Source organism: Carcharodon carcharias, chromosome 19 (genome assembly GCF_017639515.1).
Source record: "Carcharodon carcharias isolate sCarCar2 chromosome 19, sCarCar2.pri, whole genome shotgun sequence".
In the NCBI taxonomy this organism is placed as follows: domain Eukaryota; kingdom Metazoa; phylum Chordata; class Chondrichthyes; order Lamniformes; family Lamnidae; genus Carcharodon; species Carcharodon carcharias.
This window is the reverse complement of record NC_054485.1, coordinates 40,962,115-40,978,058: the sequence shown is the minus strand read 5'-3', so window position 1 is coordinate 40,978,058 and position 15,944 is coordinate 40,962,115. Positions and strand designations below refer to the sequence as shown.

General features: G+C 43.3%; 1 protein-coding gene across 1 annotated transcript in view; it reads left to right on the top strand.

Annotated features, from left to right (window-relative positions):
- csmd2 (CUB and Sushi multiple domains 2) overlaps positions 1-15,944 on the top strand; it is a 736,338-nt gene that overhangs the window by 339,525 nt on the left and 380,869 nt on the right. The window contains exon 20 of the mRNA XM_041212915.1: positions 3,912-4,038. Within this exon, the coding sequence (XP_041068849.1) occupies positions 3,912-4,038 (127 nt within the window). The remainder of the gene's footprint in view (positions 1-3,911; positions 4,039-15,944) is intronic.

The window sequence follows — 15,944 nt, the reverse complement described above, 5'->3', positions numbered from 1 at the left end:
CCAACTAGAAAAGGAAGGTTTATCAGTGATACTCTGTGAAGAAATTCCACCAGTACCTGTATGGATGAAATTTCACCCTTTGTGTTAGACCATAATTCATTAATGTGGTTATTCAGTGTAAAGCCATTCCACCAATAGCATTAGCAAGAATGCAACATTTGGCTTTGATATTATCTGCATATGAGTATACCTTTATGCTTATTGCAAATATGGACGCACTCAGTTATCTACCGCTACTGGTTAGCATTGTACATACCCCTGTGCCACAAGAAGATGTGCTTGTCATGAATTCCTTAGACTCTTCACCTGTGTGTATGAAGCAAATTAGAAATTGGACAAACAGAGATCCAATTTTGTCGAAAGTCAGAGGCCTTTTATTGCAAGTGTGGTCGGATTCACCTGTATCTGAAGAGATGAGACCATTCCATGCCCAAAAATCATAGTTAAGTTGTCAAGATGGAATCTTGTTGTGGTGATCAAGAGTTGTCATCCCTTCTTAAGGTAGAGAACCACTCTTGATAAAGCTTCACAGTGCGCATCCAGGCATATCGAAGATGAAAATGCTTGCGCGAAGCCAAGTCTGGTGGCCAGGCATTGACAGTGACATTGAAAGCCTAGTCAAGCACTGTCTTTGTCAGAGTTGCCTGCTTCAGCTCCCCTGCACCTGTGGAAGTGGCCTGGTCGACCCTGGGTTATACCACATATTGATTATGTAGGAACATTTTTAGGTACCATGTTTTTACTGATCGTAGATGCACATTCTAAATGGATGAATGTGTGCAAAGTCAGTTCACCAATATTGAGCGCAACTATCAGAAAGCTGTGTCATTGTTTTAGCTTACATGGCCTACCTGAAATAATCATTTCTGATAACTGTACAGTTTTTACCAGTACAGAGTTTCAGAGATACATGAATTTAAATAGAATCAATATATTACAACAGCCCCATACCATCCCTCATCAAATGGTTTAGCTGAGAGAGCTGTGCAAACTTTCAAATCTGGAATGAAGAGGTTATCAGAAGGTACTCTAGAAACTCAACTTTCCCACTTCACAGTTATCGTACAGCTATGGGTTCAACACTCTGAATTATTGATGAAATGCCGCCTACTTACAAGGTGATGTCAAACTTAGAGGGGAAGGTAGAGAGGAATCGGAGTAATCAAAAATGGAATCACAATATTCATCACAAAGCTCACACATTCACTGCAGGAGACACAGTATTCATGGGGAATTTTGGAAGTGGACCTTTTTGGGTTCCTGGAACCATTGTCTCAGAAATTGGTTCCTTATCCTTCCAGGCAGAAGTGGAAGACAGAATTATACGAAAATATGTGGACCATTTTTGGGATAGAGAGACAGTCCAACAACCTTCAATTCCGCCTTTGATTAACATCAAACCATTAATCCCTGAGGTGGCATATCAACCTAGAATAAACATGCCTGAGGTCTCTGTAGAGTTGCTTAACCCTGACCTGTCACTTCCTAATGATGTACCTGGTGCTGCAGTTCTTGATCATGTCGATCCTGTGGAAGAACCTCAAGTGGTAGAGCTACACCGCTCTAACCAAATAAAGAAAGTACCTAAGAGACTTAATCTTTAGTTACCTGAGTTGTAAATATGTATATATTGTTGAATATTTAAATGTCCTCTGTAAATGAAACTGTAAAACACTAAAGGTATAGTACTGAAGGTATAGCCTCTCCCACTGTCTATCAGGAGTCACATGATGTTCTTAGAGGCTCCGACCAATGAGCCCTAAGTGTAGGTCACCCAGAGGGTGGGGCTTCCCCTCGAGGATCCTGTTCAAGCATGTAGCATCTGAAAAGCTCGCTGCAATAAACTTTATCTGTTTCTTGTTGAAACCTGTCCGGTACATTAAGTCATTACAGGGAGCTAGGGAACCATTTCATTGGAACAATTCTAATATGGTTTAACATCTGATTCATTGCTAACGTCAACATAAAATTGGCTGAATTGTTGAAAAATTCAAATTAAAAACCAATATCAAGAGGGAAGAGATAAGTGCAATCAGTTCAGGAGTCACCTCACGCCATTTTCATCTCATTTTTGTGTTGGATCAAAAGCCACTGTGGAATCAAAATCTATTTATTTTGGAACACTTCAGTCAAGACTCTAGGTACTGCTTTTGATGATGATCTATTCAAGTACTAAATCACAAGTGTAAAAACAGATTCCTTAAGATAGATTTAATTTGTGATACTTTTATAGCTTATAACCATGTCTCTCAGTTCTCCCTTAGCACAACAACCTTATTCATCCTATAGAATTCCATCAGATTTTAAAATCATGAATCATGTTTCCCTACCTCCATATCGTTATTTTGTTTATTGATTTTAATTTCCCATTTTATTAATAGGTGCCTTACTGGTTTGGACCCTTTCAAAAATTATTACCTTGTTTCATAAGAACATAAGCAGAAGGAGCAAAAGTACATCATACGGTCCTCGAGCCTGCTGTGCTATTCAACAAGATCATGGCTGATCTTTGACATCAATTTCACCTTCTTACTGGATTCTAATATCCCTTGATTATCTTAGGTTCCAAGAATCCATCTATCTCAGTATTGAATATACTCAACGACTGAGCATCCACTGCCCTCTGGAGTAAAAAATTCAGAGGATTCGCAACCCTTGGAGTGAAGCTATTCCTCCGTATCTGAGTCTTAAATGATCAACCCTTATCCTAGGACTATGCCCGTTAATTTTTGACTCTGCAGTCGGGGGAAATAACCTCTCAGCATCTACCCTGTCAAGCTCAAGTTTTTGAATTGAAATGAAGTGGTCTCATGTTACACAGCAACCTTAAAACCTGTGATGCATTGATGGATGGAGGTAACTATATAACGGTTGCTTCTGAGTTTCCTCCTCATCTGGGGAGTTGAGATTGCTGTCCTCTTGTAGATTTTAGCTGATGTTGAAACTTGGTGGGGCAATGATCCTTCCTTTTTAAAATATTATTCCTGGCCTCGCAGGCTTAGTAATTCACCACTGAGCCTCCTCTGTGCCTCTGGACATTGTTCTCGAGTGATTTCTGTGTTTCTAAGACAACCATATCAACACTGCACACTGTGAGAATTCAGAATGAACATGGGACAGATGAAATGAAAGGATCTCAACCCTCTCACCTTGCCTACTCTTGCTGCCCACTGTATCTCCCAAGGGTAAAATCTTGTCTTTAAAATCAAAGACTGACCGGCATTTTCTGTACTCTTACATCCTTTTTTAGTTAAGCAATCATTGATGCATAGGAATCCTCTTGAGTGCAGTAGAAGACACAGTGAAAGCTGAGAGTTCATAACGTGGTCAGAGGTTACAATATTAAATCTTTGCTTTCTTAATAATGAATTCATGACTCTTCTGGCATTATTTTAATATAAAATGCAGTATTGCATTAGTACCCTTTCCCCCATCTCCCATCCCCGCCATGCTGAGCTGCACCATTCCATAATGGATAGTTATGCAAGAGGAGCAGATCCCCCATTTCTGAGCTTATGGAATGAACTCAAAGACAGTCTGAGAGTCATGCTTATGCAGATCATCTTCCTGTGATGAAGGAAAAGTACCCATCTGGTTTTTGGAAAGTAGAAAAATTATTTGACCCTCCCAAGATTTGAAGGACAATCCAGAATGACTGCCAGGGAAACTGGAGTTAATTGTTTCCACAGCAGAACAGAAATTATAAATGCAAGATTTATAATGTTGTTCAGCAGCTCCGTATGCCTATTGTCTTTCATTCACAGTTCAATTAAAGCAAATCAATTGACTCCTCTTGAAGGTTCCTTCGTATTATTTCTTCGATGTTTCCTGCTGCTCCCTCTTGTAGCTTTTATTATCATTTGTGTGTGAATCATTCAAACTTTGTTTTCTCATTCTATCAATATTTTCAGCTGAATGTGGAGGTCACATCATCGGAGAGACTTCTGGAAGAATCTTTTCACCTGGGTACCCGGCACCATATGACCACAATCTACACTGCACCTGGTCTGTTGAAGCAGATCCTGGCAGTACGATTGGGTAAGAAAATCATTTCGGCTAATAACAAAGGAATCTTAATTAAAAATTATTCTGTGGGCATATAATTAAAAGGCTTTTGTACAGTTTCTATGTTGTTGCTGCTTTTAAAGCCAAAGTTAGGAACAAATCAGACAATTAGCCCTCATTTATGGCAACATAAAATGTGATTTGCATGTAAATTGCTACATGAAGCAGATGTGTATTTTCCCTTGAAGTTATGTTTTGGATTTATTAAATGAATAATTTTGATAGAAGATTTGTTCAACAGGCAATTCTCAATGTACTTTGGGAAAATGCATCACCTCCAACCACACCTTAAATGTTTGATTTGATATATATTTTGGGTTCATTTGCCATCCAATTCTATGGGATTAATGTAAAATATGTACAATAGTTCATAGGAAATGGTGATACTCCATTAAAACACTGAAAATGTAACATGAGCTTGTACTGATGATGCTTTACAATCTGAACGATGCAATGGTGATGGGTGAAGGCAGGGTGGCGAAGGGTGGGGTGTACAGTTGAGGTAACAGCTTCATGCTCAGAGTATCATAAAAAGCCTCCTTGGAGAAAGTCATCTCTGGACCTCCCAACTTTGTGAGTGAAGTGTGAGGGAGAGAGGGAAGAATGCACTAAAATAATTTCTAATGTTTTTTATTAGTCAGTTCTTCTGGGTTCTTCTTTCTTCAGAATTTTCATTGATCTAAACAAGGTATAAACTTTTGCTTGTCTCTGTAATATCTTGTTTAATTGTGCTACTCCAAAACAGTTTCAGATTTGATCGCAGTTTTGGTCCATAAGAGCATTAATGCAAAAAAAAAACTCCCGGAAAATTAATATTTGTGGGTTAGAATATTGAAGAAAAAAAGAGTAAATACGCTAGAGTAGGGCAGTAATATTGTGCATAGCAGTTCTAAATTATTACCTCATACACTTATGAGGGAAATTAGGAAAATAGGGCTATTCAGCCCCTTGAGCATGTCCTATCATTCAATAAGAACATTTTTGATCTGCACCTCAACTCCAGCTTCCTGCCTTTGCTCTATATACCTTAATACCCATATCGAACAAACATCTATCGATCTCCATCTTGTAAGCTTTGATTGTTCCAAGTGATTTGCCTTTTGAAGGAGAGGTGTCAGAAATCTCTACTGGTAGGGGAAAGCATTTTCTGCAGGGGAAGTAACCTGTAGATCTTTAACTATGGATGCAATACTGAGAAATAATAGCATTTCTGTAGTGCCTTTCACTACCCTTCGACATCCCAAAGCGCTTTACAGCCAATGAAGTACTTTTGAAGTGTACTCACTTTTGTAATGTAGGAGATGAAGCAGCCAATTTGTGCAAAACAAACTCCCAGAAACATCAATATGATAATGACTAGATAATCTGTTATAATGATGTTGATTCAGGAATAAATACTGACCAGGACACTGGGGGATACTTCCCCTGCATTTGATCAAAATAGTGCCATGAGTATCCACTTGAGAGCACGGACAGGACCTCATTTTAACATCCCATCCAAAAGACAGCACTTCAGGCAGTGTAGTTCTCCTTCATTACTGTGTTGGAGTGTCAACCCAGATTTTTATATTCAAGTCTCTGGAGTGGGACTTGAACCTTTCACATTTTGACTCAGAGGAGAGTGTTTATATCTGAGTAATGGCTGAGACTGAGTGGATAGGTGAGAAATGAATGAAAATCAGCTGACATGAAGGCTTTTTGAATTAAATAAAGTCTGAAGTTTCAACCTGAAGACCCCAATTTTGGCCATGTAAGGACGGTAATCAAGGTGGCCACAATGTTCAACTGATATCATCAGCAATGGATTCATTTTTCTGAATATCTTTCAGAGAATAACCTCTCTCCACATTAAGCATGTATGAAAATCTTTGATTTTGTGATCTGCATCAGGAAGGCTGTTCGTGTCTCTTACAACTCACAGGATAAACGTGATGTGCAGATAGATAATCCAGTGGAGGATAATACTGAGATTGGTCTTCGGAATGGGATTAATTAGAGCATTTGTCTGTCTGCACATGAGCATTAAGAGTATGTCCAGGCTTATTGCAGTGAAAATTCATTAAAAATTTAATGAGATACGTACAATTGAGTCGACAGACATGCTGAGAAGCAGCTTAACTATGCTGATGCAAACATGGTTTAAACTCTTTCAGACAAGAATGATCTTTTGCACAACTAAGAAAAGGGTTTGTTTATTAGTAATAAAAGCATAATACCTCCTAACCATGATTGTAGCTGAGATCATTATGCAGACCATTAAAATGCAATTAATTTTAAATAAATTTTTGTTTCTCAAGTTTATGAATATTTTCTATTCTTCCTCTCTACTCTGAGATATGCGCCACTCCCTATTTAGGAGGTTGGATAATGCACCGTTGAGAAGGTTGAGCAAAGCACATGAGGCCACCAACTAATTTTCAATGCCATGCCTCCATTTAGTGTCTCTCTCTGGCAATTTGACCAAAGTTGGGGAACCTATGCTGCACCACAATGGGACACTGTGAGAACATGGGAAAAGGGTTAGGCCAACCAACCCCTCAAGTCCATATACCCATTTTTGACCCATAACCCAACTGGTAGCCTTAACTAACAAAAGTCTATCAATCTCAATTTTGACATTTTTAGTTGAACCAGCATTGACAGCTTATTGAGGGAGAGAGTTCTAGATTTCCTTCACTCACAATGTGGAACAAGTGATTCCTGATTTTAGACTTCAGTGACCTAGTTTTTTAAGATTATGCACATTGTTCTTCATTTCCCAACCAGAGAAAGTATCTTGTTTTGTCTCAACCCTTTGTCACCTCAAGCACCACAATTACATTGCTCCTTGTGAGAATAACTTAAAATAGATTAAATTGGTCAAAGTATCCCAACATTACAGCATTGTTAGCCAGAGACCGCAAGTGGAGAAAAGATGAGCAGATTTTTGTTTCCTTTATTTGAATAAAAATGAGCTAAGCTACAGGAATCAGGCACTTAGGTCAGGAGGTAGATGCTGAGACAACATGAGCTGGTTTTTGCAATGGGAGGTAGGTATCAAAAGGCAGAAATGATTCCATGTTGCAATCCTGCCTCCATCACCAGGCTGCTAGAAAACAGGATTTTGGGAGTGGAAGGCCCACTTTGTGTTAGAGTCGGATCTTTCATCTCAATCGGCAGACCTGAGGCAGCATTCAAGTCATCCCCTGCCTCTAGCTGCTCCCTTACTGAGCTCCCTTAACATTAACTTGCCACCATTAAGCCCTTAAAATTCCTCTAATCCTGGCCTACTGTCCCACCCTTGAGGCCTTCCTGCCTCTTCTTATTTGGCAGGGTGGCAGAAAGCTGTCTGCCCTGATAAAAGTCCTGCAAGGTCTGAACTTGGGTCTGGGAGTGGCGGGCTTCCTCCCCAGCGTCCAAAATGGCCACTGGCAAAAAAGGAGGTGGGTCTTTGACCAGAATTGCTTGGTGGCCATTTTTTTTGCCATCCCACCTCCATATGGCCCTGTTTTGGGACTGCAAAATCAGGACCCACATACCATATTAAAAGGTAGTAGAAGTCAGTAAAATTAAACAATGATTGAAGATCTCCTCAATTTTCTAAACTGAAATGAATACCAGTCAGGATTCCACAACCTGCCCTTACAATTAAAACCAGTATCTTTTTGATGACTCTGTGCTGGTACACTAACCAATACCAATAATGCATCCTTACAGAAATGCAGTGCCCAAAATTTAATACGGCACTCCAGAAGGATTGTGCATGCATAACTGAGATGCAAGTACAAGTGAAGCATCATTTGTATTCCAATCCGCTTGGTCAAGATAAAGGCCAAAATTCCATTCAGCCTTTTTGATGACTTTTTCCCAATTAATGTGTTGCTCAATAAAGTCAATGGGAACAAATTGAAATAACCAAGTTTGCAATATCTTTAGTTTTTCTTCATGATTCATAGGACATTAGAAATTTCAGATGTGGAGATATGGAAGTGTCACAGCATAATGTACACTTTGCCCAAATAGGACGTGGGTTAATGTACTCAATCTGCCACAAGGCATAAACCTTGAGCAGGTCATTAAAAAAAGTGCTTGTGAGATACAGAAGTTTACATGGTGGGGAAGTTTGTGGTCCAGTAATCTTTGAAGCCCCTGCCCTCTTACATGGCTTCTTGGCATGGAGCTAAGAGCACCTCAGCTTTGCATGCACTATGCTGGGAGGTAGCGTTTGGCATAGATAAATCTAAAAATATATTACACTCATTGGATGGATCACTGAAATTTACCCTCAGTGAACATTTCTGTTTTGAATATGCTTGAGCACTTGGTTGTTGGGTGTAAAACCTGATATGCATTTAGAATGCTATTGTTGGATTGAAGCATCTTGACTTTGCAATGAAATTGATTGGCAGCCTCAGGAGCTCTTTAAAACCTTCAGCTGCCTGGCAGTAAGCTGAAAGTAAACCACAGTCCGCTTATCAAATTAATAAAGAATCTTCACTATTAGATGGCACGGTGGTGCCATGAAGTGGTAGAATACAAGCCCATGCCAGTGGTGCCACACATAATGACTTGCTGTACTTAGAAGAGGCACCAGCAGCGATCTTGGGAGGGAATGAAGCAGAGAATTTGTCACAACTGACTATGGGGCGCCAGTGTCAGAAATCAGTCTATTCACTTGACCCATAGAAAGTGTAAAACACAAGGAAAGAGGGAAATAGATCCAGGTGGATATATTTTGCTTAGTTCAGATTTGCGAAGAACTTTAAATCTCATGGTTAATTTTCATTGCAAACAAATCATTTTTACATCAATACTGACAGGGCCGATCTTAACTCAGGGGAGTGAATTAATTTTTTAACAAAAAGACACTTAAAGGTTACATTTTTAGCATTGATAAAACAGAGGCACATGGAAAATGAATAAGAGTAATAGAAGATCTCACAAAGGATTTCTGTCAAGTATCTTTTTTAATTTTCAAACTGTGATTGATATTGCTGGAGAGAATTTGTTTCCTGTTTGACTGTTGGTGTCCATAGGATTTTATCTGTCTAAATAGCCACTCACTATGATCTTAGTAAGCATTTGTCATCTGCAGTATTTTTAAGTACATGCTTAAAAAAAAAATCTCATCTTTGAAGATACCTAGAGAATCCAGGGGTGGGATTTTCAATTTTGGGTTGGGTTCCAGGTCCTGACAATGGACACGCCTGTCCACAGTTTTAAAGCCCCAGGTCAGATAATGGCAGAGAGCAGGCTCGCTGTCCAATTAAGGATGGAGGGCCAATAGGAGCTGGCCTCCCAACATGGTAGCCCTATTGGCTGAGTGGGAGCTGTCAATTTGTGATGGAGAAAGAGAGGGCACCTCAACATGTGAAGATGAAGAGATGAAGTATGTAAAAAAAATAAATAAAACAGCCACATCTGCCTGGCCTTGATCCTGAAGGGACAACCTCATGTGATCTATCACATCACACTCCCCAGTGCTCCCACTTTCCACCCACCCCCATCCCCACCTGAGCCCACCACATTGGCCTGCATGTGGTTCAGGCCAATGTGGGCCGCTTAATTTGCAGACTGGAAATTCCATTTGGAGGGGGGAATAGTTTCTGTAATTATGAAAACTGACCTGAATCGACTTCCCGCCGCCGTCATTGAAAATGGCTCAAGGTCGGGATCATGGCAGCCAACTGGCAAGGAAGCTGGCCGTGCCAAATTGTGCACCTACCCTTTGATGTTTTTGGCTATCCGGTTCGCTTTGTCCAGTGAACGTGAGCTGCGCCCTTGAGATTAACACATTAGTTGGTGCTTGAAACAATTTAGGCAGAGAGACCGATTAACTGAACAAGCACTGGTGATTTATTGGAACCAAGAACAGAACAGTAACACAATGTATGCTTCTTCAATCACCTCCAGCTCCAGACTTCCAGTTACTAAAGTAGCCCGTGCTGTACAGCGATTGGTTGATATAGTCACATGGTCGGTTAACTACATTCTCTTAAAGGTACACGCTTGGCCTAAATAGCCAAGTGGTTATGGTACTGGGTTTGTAACCCCAAGATCAAGAGTTCAAATCTCACAATGGCAAACTATGAAACAATGTAACTTCATCTGAATAGGAACAGATGGAAATGTGTTTGTACTCGAAAGAGTTACCACACACCCTATTCCAATCTGAAACCCGCACTAAGTTAAAAATGCCAGCCCTTGTGATCGAGGGAGTTTGAAAAAATCGAAAATTTGCTACATTGAAGGAAAATTCTGGTTCACCAACCCCCCCCCCCCACCAAGTTTCAGGAGGAAATTTGAAAAACTTCCTTGGCGGTGTTTTCATCTCTCACCCCTGCCAATACCATCAATGGCCACCTCTTCTTCATCCTCCACATGCAAGTGGCAGTGATGGAATGGGTCCTGTGGCCCTGGAAGATTTTGTCCTGTCTGCCCCACTTACTGTCAGGGCTGACTTGTGGAAGGAGGATTGAGGAAGGGAGATGGGAGGAAGAAGAGTATGGAGAGAAAGTTGGCTGGCCAACGTGGTGCAGTGTTCCCCGGTCCTTGGGCAGGACAGGGGAAGTTTAAGAGGCTGCGTTGATATTTTGGAGAGTCAGCATCAACAACAACCTGTATTTATATGGCACATTTAACATGGTACAATGTTCCATGCACTTCAAAGTAGCATAATCAGCCAAAATATTAACTCCCAAACATAGAAGGAGATGTTAAGACAGTGTAGAAACACAAAATGAACTTTATTTACACGAGAGCTTCCGTGGCTACTTGTATCCAGCCAGCCCCTCATACAACCATTTTTTCCTAGGAAACCCCTTCCTAGAATTTATTCCCCCGTGCTAGCCACACATTGGTTGAACAAATCATGTGACCCCCTACTCAGTTGAACTAGTCTTAAAGTGACAATCATCACAGACAAGTCCCCAAAAGCTTCAACAAACAAAAGGAGTGCCTTAAAAAGAGAGAGTGAGATGGAGCGGCACAAATATTTAGTGGTTGGATGGGTGAGGAGATTCCTGTGCCTAGTGCCTAAACAGCTGAAGACAGAGGAGCCAATTTAAGTACAAACATCAACATGCTAGCAAGAATGAAGGTCCATAGGGATAAGGGCAAGCACATTGCTGTATAGTCGAAGTGGATTTTAGTTTAAATGTCTGCTGACACACAAGGTCACCATATAATCACAGCAATAGTTTTGAGAGCTAACGTTCCATCACATGACATTTAACGTTAAAAAAGGCCAACCATGGTGTAACAGGGCCTGCAGATATATGTAAACACCTTCAAAATGAGACCCACAGTAAAGGACCAGGGTGTGATAAGGATTTCCAGTGTATGTTGAAATGGAATGTGGGGAGTCACCTACCATTAACAGAAATACGCCCATCCAATGAGAATATTTAGATTGAATGGAAGTGCTTCTCCCCAAGGTACCTGGTTTGGTCAAAATACCTTAGACCAAAATGAACTCAGGCATTTTATTTTCTCTTAAGGAAGCTGGTTGACAGGAAGCAACCAATACCTTGCCACGTTTAAACAAAAATGCTTCGTGCTTTTCACAAATTTATTATTCCATTTATTAAGAGGAAAGACCCTCTCCCCAACTCATCATATTTTCTGTTTTCCACACTAGTTATCGTTGTGCTCAAATTGTCAGATTACCAATGTTTGCATTCTTTTTCCAGCATTAAATAGAGAATGGCATGTAATACCGCATTTAATTAGTAAAAGGGCCACATGTTGTCAATAGTAAAAACAGAAAGTCTTTGCCCTTTGGTTTACACGCACTCAGCTGGAATAGCAAGTGGAGAAGAAAAGAGTTGACGTTTCGAGTCCTCATGACCCTTCGACAGAACTTGAGTTCGAGTCCAGGAAAGAGCTGAAATATAAGCTGGTTTAAGGTGTGTGTGTGGGGGGCGGAGAGATAGAGAGACAGAGAGGTGGAGGGGGTTGGTGTGGTTGTAGCGACAAACAAGCAGTGATAGAAGCAGAATATCAAAAGATGTCAACAACAATAGTACAATAGAACACATAGGTGTTAAAGATAAAGTTGGTGATATTATCTAAACGAATGTGCTAATTAAGAATGGATGGTAGGGCACTCAAGGTATAGCTCTAGTGGGTTTTTTTTTTTATTTTATATAATGGAAATAGGTGGGAAAAGGAAAATCTTTATAATTTATTGGGAAAAAAAAAAGAGAAGGGGGAAACAGAAAGGGGGTGAGGATGGGGGAGGGGACTCACGACCTAAAGTTGTTGAATTCAATATTCAGTCCGGAAGGCTGTAAAGTCCCTAGTCGGAAGATGAGGTGTTGTTCCTCCAGTTTGCGTTGGGCTTCACTGGAACAATGCAGCAAGCCAAGGACAGACATGTGGGCAAGAGAGCAGGGTGGAGTGTTAAAATGGCAAGCGACAGGGAGGTTTGGGTCATTCTTGCGGACAGACCGCAGGTGTTCTGCAAAGCGGTCGCCCAGTTTACGTTTGGTCTCTCCAATGTAGAGGAGACCACATTGGGAGCAACGAATGCAGTAGACTAAGTTGGGGGAAATGCAAGTGAAATGCTGCTTCACTTGAAAGGAGTGTTTGGGTCCTTGGACGGTGAGGAGAGAGGAAGTGAAGGGGCAGGTGTTGCATCTTTTGCGTGGGCAAGGGGTTGTGCCATAGGAGGGGGTTGAGGAGTAGGGGGTGATGGAGGAGTGGACCAGGGTGTCCCGGAGGGAGCGATCCCTACGGAATGCCGATAAGGGGGGTGAAGGGAAGATGTGTTTGGTAGTGGCATCATGCTGGAGTTGGCGGAAATGGCGGAGGATGATCCTTTGAATGCGGAGGCTGGTGGGGTGATAAGTGAGGACAAGGGGGACCCTATCATGTTTCTGGGAGGGAGGAGAAGGAGTGAGGGCGGATGCGCGGGAGATGGGCCGGACACGGTTGAGGGCCCTGTCAACGACCGTGGGTGGAAAACCTCGGTTAAGGAAGAAGGAGGACATGTCAGAGGAACTGTTTTTGAATGTAGCATCATCGGAACAGATGCGACGGAGGCGAAGGAACTGAGAGAATGGGATGGAGTCCTTACAGGAAGTGGGGTGTGAGGAGCTGTAGTCGAGATAGCTGTGGGTGTCGGTGGGTTTGTAATGGATATTGGTGGACAGTCTATCACCAGAGATTGAGACAGAGAGGTCAAGGAAGGGAAGGGAAGTGTCAGAGATGGACCACGTGAAAATGATGGAGGGGTGGAGATTGGAAGCAAAATTAATAAATTTTTCCAAGTCCTGACGAGAGCATGAAGCAGCACCGAAATAATCATCGATGTACCGGAGAAAGAGTTGTGGAAGGGGGCCGGAGTAGGACTGCAACAAGGAATGTTCCACATACCCCATAAAGAGACAGGCATAGCTGGGGCCCATGCGGGTACCCATAGCCACACCTTTTATTTGGAGGAAGTGAGAGGAGTTGAAGGAGAAATTGTTCAGCGTGAGAACAAGTTCAGCCAGACGGAGGAGAGTAGTGGTGGATGGGGATTGTTCGGGCCTCTGTTCGAGGAAGAAGCTAAGGGCCCTCAGACCATCCTGGTGGGGGATGGAGGTGTAGAGGGATTGGACGTCCATGGTGAAGAGGAAGCGGTAGGGGCCAGGGAACTGGAAATTGTTGATGTGACGTAAGGTGTCAGAGGAATCACAGATGTAGGTGGGAAGGGACTGGACAAGGGGAGAGAGAAGGGAGTCAAGATAACGAGAAATGAGTTCTGTGGGGCAGGAGCAAGCTGAGACGATCGGTCTACCGGGGCAGTTCTGTTTGTGGATTTTGGGTAGGAGATAGAAGCGGGCCGTCCGAGGTTGGGCAACTATCAGGTTGGAAGCTGTGGGAGGGAGATCCCCAGAGGAGATGAGGTCAGTGACAGTCCTGGAAACAATGGCTTGATGTTCAGTGGTGGGGTCATGGTCCAGGGAGAGGTAGGAGGAAGTGTCTGCGAGTTGACGCTCAGCCTCCGCGTGGTAGAGGTCAGTGCGCCAGACAACAACAGCACCACCCTTGTCAGCGGGTTTGATGACAATGTCAGGGTTGGACCAACCCTGACATTGTCATCAAACCCGCTGACAAGGGTGGTGCTGTTGTTGTCTGGCGCACTGACCTCTACCACGCGGAGGCTGAGCGTCAACTCGCAGACACTTCCTCCTACCTCTCCCTGGACCATGACCCCACCACTGAACATCAAGCCATTGTTTCCAGGACTGTCACTGACCTCATCTCCTCTGGGGATCTCCCTCCCACAGCTTCCAACCTGATAGTTGCCCAACCTCGGACGGCCCGCTTCTATCTCCTACCCAAAATCCACAAACAGAACTGCCCCGGTAGACCGATCGTCTCAGCTTGCTCCTGCCCCACAGAACTCATTTCTCGTTATCTTGACTCCCTTCTCTCTCCCCTTGTCCAGTCCCTTCCCACCTACATCCGTGATTCCTCTGACACCTTACGTCACATCAACAATTTCCAGTTCCCTGGCCCCTACCGCTTCCTCTTCACCATGGACGTCCAATCCCTCTACACCTCCATCCCCCACCAGGATGGTCTGAGGGCCCTTAGCTTCTTCCTCGAACAGAGGCCCGAACAATCCCCATCCACCACTACTCTCCTCCGTCTGGCTGAACTTGTTCTCACGCTGAACAATTTCTCCTTCAACTCCTCTCACTTCCTCCAAATAAAAGGTGTGGCTATGGGTACCCGCATGGGCCCCAGCTATGCCTGTCTCTTTATGGGGTATGTGGAACATTCCTTGTTGCAGTCCTACTCCGGCCCCCTTCCACAACTCTTTCTCCGGTACATCGATGATTATTTCGGTGCTGCTTCATGCTCTCGTCAGGACTTGGAAAAATTTATTAATTTTGCTTCCAATCTCCACCCCTCCATCATTTTCACGTGGTCCATCTCTGACACTTCCCTTCCCTTCCTTGACCTCTCTGTCTCAATCTCTGGTGATAGACTGTCCACCAATATCCATTACAAACCCACCGACACCCACAGCTATCTCGACTACAGCTCCTCACACCCCACTTCCTGTAAGGACTCCATCCCATTCTCTCAGTTCCTTCGCCTCCGTCGCATCTGTTCCGATGATGCTACATTCAAAAACAGTTCCTCTGACATGTCCTCCTTCTTCCTTAACCGAGGTTTTCCACCCACGGTCGTTGACAGGGCCCTCAACCGTGTCCGGCCCATCTCCCGCGCATCCGCCCTCACTCCTTCTCCTCCCTCCCAGAAACATGATAGGGTCCCCCTTGTCCTCACTTATCACCCCACCAGCCTCCGCATTCAAAGGATCATCCTCCGCCATTTCCGCCAACTCCAGCATGATGCCACTACCAAACACATCTTCCCTTCACCCCCCTTATCGGCATTCCGTAGGGATCGCTCCCTCCGGGACACCCTGGTCCACTCCTCCATCACCCCCTACTCCTCAACCCCCTCCTATGGCACAACCCCTTGCCCACGCAAAAGATGCAACACCTGCCCCTTCACTTCCTCTCTCCTCACCGTCCAAGGACCCAAACACTCCTTTCAAGTGAAGCAGCATTTCACTTGCATTTCCCCCAACTTAGTCTACTGCATTCGTTGCTCCCAATGTGGTCTCCTCTACATTGGAGAGACCAAACGTAAACTGGGCGACCGCTTTGCAGAACACCTGCGGTCTGTCCGCAAGAATGACCCAAACCTCCCTGTCGCTTGCCATTTTAACACTCCACCCTGCTCTCTTGCCCACATGTCTGTCCTTGGCTTGCTGCATTGTTCCAGTGAAGCCCAACGCAAACTGGAGGAACAACACCTCATCTTCCGACTAGGGACTTTACAGCCTTCCGGACTGAATATTGAATTCAACAACTTTAGGTCGTGAGTCCCCT